Raw genomic sequence first — 5,000 nt, 5'->3', positions numbered from 1 at the left:
GGGACATGGAGGATACAAAGCAACATGAACTGAATTATACAATAAAATAAAAAACGTGTAAAACACTGAAACTGGTGATAAGAAACAGATAAGCAACGATCAGATCATCGTGTAATCTTTCCACATTTTGATGAATTTCTCCACTTTCAAACAAACTCTCCTCCCTGCTTTCAACAAATTGCAAAAACTAAAAAAAACCAATTTTGGATTCAAAACATTTCTTTGGGATGAACTCGTTACGAAGATCTACAAATTTCAGACATTCAATAATAAACTGAAATTCACATCCATATCACAGTGACGACAAACGCAATGCACCTGGAATATGTGTGTGTGTGTGTGTGTGTGTGTGTATGTGTGTGTGTGTGTGTGTGTGTGAGATTTGTCAAAGCGTGTGTGTGTGTGTGTGTGTGTGTGTGTGTGTGTGTGTGTGTGTGTGTGTGTGTGAGATTTGTCAAAGCGCGACAACATGGTCCAATTATCTACATCAACAGGAGTATTTCTCCGACAGAAAATAAAATGTTGGGAGCGTGGTGCTAGCATGTGGCTGAGAAACTGTTTTAACCACCAAGAAAACTACACACACACACACACACACACACACAAAGTAAGACAACGCTACACACAATGCACACAGAGAGCCATGAATCATGCAACGAAAGACAAGAACCCAGGACAAAAACAACTCACGCGGTTGGTTGGTGAGCGGAGCGGCCGCTTGCATGTCTTGCTGGATCTGCCCATTGGTCCCTGTGTGTGTGTGTGTGTGCGTGTGTGTGTGACAGACAGATAACAGGCCTTGTAAAAAGTCACAATTACACCATTCCAAAAACCCACCTATCTAATGAATACAGCCGCAATTACACCTTCATAAAACATGCCTATTCAAAGAAACACAGCCACAATTTTACACCTTTCTAAAACACACCTACGCAAAGAAATACAGTCACAATTTTACACCTTTCTAAAACACACCTACGCAAAGAAACACAGCCACAATTTTACACCTTTCTAAAACACACCTACGCAAAGAAACACAGCCACAATTTTACACCTTTCTAAAACACACCTACTCAAAGAAATACAGCCACAATTACACCTTTCTAAAACACACCTACGCAAAGAAATACAGCCACAATTTTACACCTTTCTAAAACACACCTACTCAAAGAAACACAGCCACAATTACAATTTCTAAAACACACCTATGCAAAGAAACACAGCCACAATTACACCTTTCTAAAACACACCTACGCAAAGAAACACAGCCACAATTACACCTTTCTAAAACACACCTACGCAAAGAAACACAGCCACAATTACAATTTCTAAAACACACCTATGCAAAAGGAATACAATCAAAACTGATCGAACACTTAAAACTCCAAATTCCCTGTTACCTGTCAAACCTGCACCAAGCACATCAATCAATCAAAATCAAATCCAAATCAAATCACTTGTTTAATGTCTTCATTAAAAACAACAACAAAACAACACACACACACACACACACACACACAAAGAAAACTGGCATGAACTAGTACAACAGCAAAATAACATTCTACACATACCTATCAATTTCCCATAAGCGCTGAGCATTCAAGGCATACAAAAGAAGAAAACAACAGAAATATACAAAACCACACAAAAAACAACAGCTTTTCTTCCCTCTCACAATAACTCTTCACTCTCCTCCTCCTCCTCCTCTGCCCCCAGCCCCCCTCTGCCACCCCCCCACCCCACCCCACACCCCCCTCTCTCTCTTACTTTTAACTCATTCTACTCCAGGTGCGAGTTAACCCGCGCCATGATTTTGTATTTCTTTTCTTTTTTATTTTATTTTTTATTCACAACAGATTTATCTGTGTGAAATTCGGGCTGCTCTCCCCAGGGAGAGCGAGTCGCTATACTACAGTGCCACCCATTTTTTTTTGTATTTTTCCTGCGTGCAGTTTTATTTGTTTTTCCTATCGAAGTGGATTTTTCTACAGAATTTTGCCAGGAACCACCCTTTTGTTGCCGTGGGTTCTTTTACGTGCGCTAAGTGCGTGCTGCACACGGGACCTCGGTTTATCGTCTCATCCGAATGACTAGCGTCCAGACCACCACTCAAGGTCTAGTGGAGGGGGAGAAAATATCGGCGGCTGAGCCGTGATTCGAACCAGCGCGCTCAGATTTTCTCGCTTCCTAGGCGGACGCGTTACCTCTAGGCCATCAGTCCACAAATGATAACTTCCCCTGCGGACCTGGTACAAGCATTCTCGTACCAACACACTGCTCTCATTTCGTTTATTCTTCCCTGGTACAGCTGGCAATCTAAACTGAACCGTTTACGGGAATTTCCGGAAGCAAGGAAACAGAAGTTTTGCTGGACCGGTTAAATCGACAAAGTCTCCCATCAATTTTCGCCGTTTTAGTGAACCACCCTGCTCTTTAACGGCACTGTTCTCATGCAGAGCTGGTTCAGGGGAGTTGTAGATAAGATAAGATAAAATAAGAATAACTTTATTATCTCCAACTGGAGAAATTTGGTCAGGTGCATTATCACAACATAGACAAGTAAACAACATGGGGACCATAACTGTAAAAGTCAACAACAGCTTTTACGAATATCACGAAGATACAAATGTCAAAAATATCACATACGTCGTTTCATACATACATCCACACACTGCAGGTAATAACTAGTATTCTTAATGTAAAAACGGAAAGAATTAAGAAACATTATTTGAATATAATTATAAACATAGCCTACTATACTGCACATTGATTATAATAGACAGGTAAGATAAGAATAAAGATGAATTGCGGAAAACCACAACCAGATAATCAGCACACACCCGCACCCCCCCCCCCCCCCCCCCACACACACACACACACGGGGATTACTTGATTAAAAAAGAGTAATAAACATATGTTCTCAAATAAAAGCATTTCACATATTCGCTTTTAAAAACATTGCAATTAATCATTACATCGTAATGATTAAACAGAAATATATTTAGAATATGGACGTTAGCACTGTAGCAGGCATGTGGCTGTGGGGCAGAATGAGTTAACCGCCCCACCCACCCACCGGCCCCCCCACCCCTCCAACATCTCTCAAAGCGCCCTCTTGGGATTCCAACCAATGGACATCACAGCAGGGTTTTTCCACCCCAAGTCCAAATATAGAAACAATGCACTCAGACACGTGTAAGCTCTCTCTGAAGATACAGAAAGTGCACAATCTGTCTGTCATAGACGGGCGCAACAGCCGAGTGGTTAAAGCGTTGGACTGTCAATCTGAGGGTCCTGGGTTCGAATCACGGTGACGGCGCCTGGTGGGTAAAGGGTGGAGATTTTTACGATCTCCCAGGTCAACATATGTGCAGACCTGCTGGTGCCTGAACCCCTTTCGTGTGTATATGCAAGCAGAAGATCAAATACGCACGTTAAAGATCCTGTAATCCATGTCAGCGTTCGGTGGGTTATGGAAACAAGAACATACCCAGCATGCACACCCCTGAAAACGGAGTACGGCTGACTACATGGCAGGGTAAAAACGGTCATACGCGTAAAAGCCCACTCGTGTGCATACAAGTGAACGCAGAAGAAGAAGAAGAAGAAGAAGTCTGTCATAAAATTGCACAAAGAGTTGGGCAGGAAGGTTTTGATTCTTTACTTTAGTTTTGATCATGTTGTTGATGATGTTGTTGGAATAGGCACTTACTGGCCTGTTTTCATCCTGTCCTCATAAAGAAAATCTATAAATCAGTCTAAGAAACGCAAAGAAGAGAAAAATGAATAAACTGATAAGAAGACATCAACAAACCAGGACACTCTCTCTCTCTCTCCTCCCCTCCCCCCTCTCTATCTCTCTCTCATGCACACACACACACACACACACACACACAAACACACACACAAACAGAGAGAGAGAGAGAGACAGAGACAGAGACTGATACAGACATAGACAATCAAACTGACAGACAGACAGACAGACAAGAGAGACTCACAGTACTGGCTCTGAGCCATGTTGCCGGTGTAGGTTGCCGTGTTGTTGCCTGCCCATGTTGTGGCCGAACCTGCATCGTGCGTACACACACACACACACACACACGCACACACACACACACACGCACATCAGATATGCAACAAACATTCAGTTTCACAGATACAAAAGCACAAACAAATGTACACAGGCCCAACACTGCACATGAAAGCGCACAAGCCCCAACACACTAGACACTCGCATACACACACAGCCAAACACACATACAAATAACCCCCCCACCCCCACCCCCCCACACACACGCACACATAAACCAAACACAAACACACAGAAATAACCACCCACACCTACACACACCCCCACACACATAAACCAAACACACAAACACACACACATACAAATAACCCCCCACACCCACACAACCCTCACACACACAAACCAAAACACAATAACCACACACACACACACACACACAAATAACCACACACACCCACACCCCCACAAACCAAACACACAAACACACACACATACAAATAACCACACACACACACACACACACACGCACACGCACACAACCACAACCTAACACACACGCATACAAATAACCCCCCCCCCCCCACACACACACACACACACAAACCAAACACACAAATAACCACACACACACACACAAATAACCCCCACCCTCCAACACACACAAATCAAACACACAAACATACAAATAACCACACACATACACAACACGCACACACACTCCCCCCCCCCCCCCCCAACTTCCCACCCACCCCCCAACACCACCCACAACCCAACCCAACCCCACACTCACTGCGAGGGTAGTGGCTGAGGTTGGCCGAGGTGAACTGCGGCAGCTGGCCGTGGGTGCCGTGGAAGCCGTCCACCTGCGAGGACATGGGGTGGGGGGGCGCCCCCATGGGTCCCGCTGGGCCCTGTGGGACCCCCGCAGAGCTCCCGGGTCCCCCCAGCCCTCCTGGGCCTGCAAGACACA

The 5,000-nt window shown here is 44.5% G+C and overlaps 1 protein-coding gene across 1 annotated transcript in view; it reads right to left on the bottom strand.

Annotated features, from left to right (window-relative positions):
* Nucleotides 1-5,000, bottom strand: part of LOC143277749 (mothers against decapentaplegic homolog 4-like) — a 61,673-nt gene that overhangs the window by 8,688 nt on the left and 47,985 nt on the right. Inside the window, exons 7-9 of the mRNA XM_076582653.1 lie at nt 4,821-4,988; nt 3,999-4,067; nt 691-750 (exon numbers count right to left, since the gene is read on the bottom strand). Coding sequence (XP_076438768.1) covers nt 691-750; nt 3,999-4,067; nt 4,821-4,988 — 297 coding nt within the window. The remainder of the gene's footprint in view (nt 1-690; nt 751-3,998; nt 4,068-4,820; nt 4,989-5,000) is intronic.

This window comes from Babylonia areolata, chromosome 35 (genome assembly GCF_041734735.1).
Source record: "Babylonia areolata isolate BAREFJ2019XMU chromosome 35, ASM4173473v1, whole genome shotgun sequence".
Lineage (NCBI taxonomy): Eukaryota > Metazoa > Mollusca > Gastropoda > Neogastropoda > Buccinidae > Babylonia > Babylonia areolata.
Note: the sequence above shows the minus strand (reverse complement) of the source record. Positions and strands in the feature narration are given on the sequence as shown.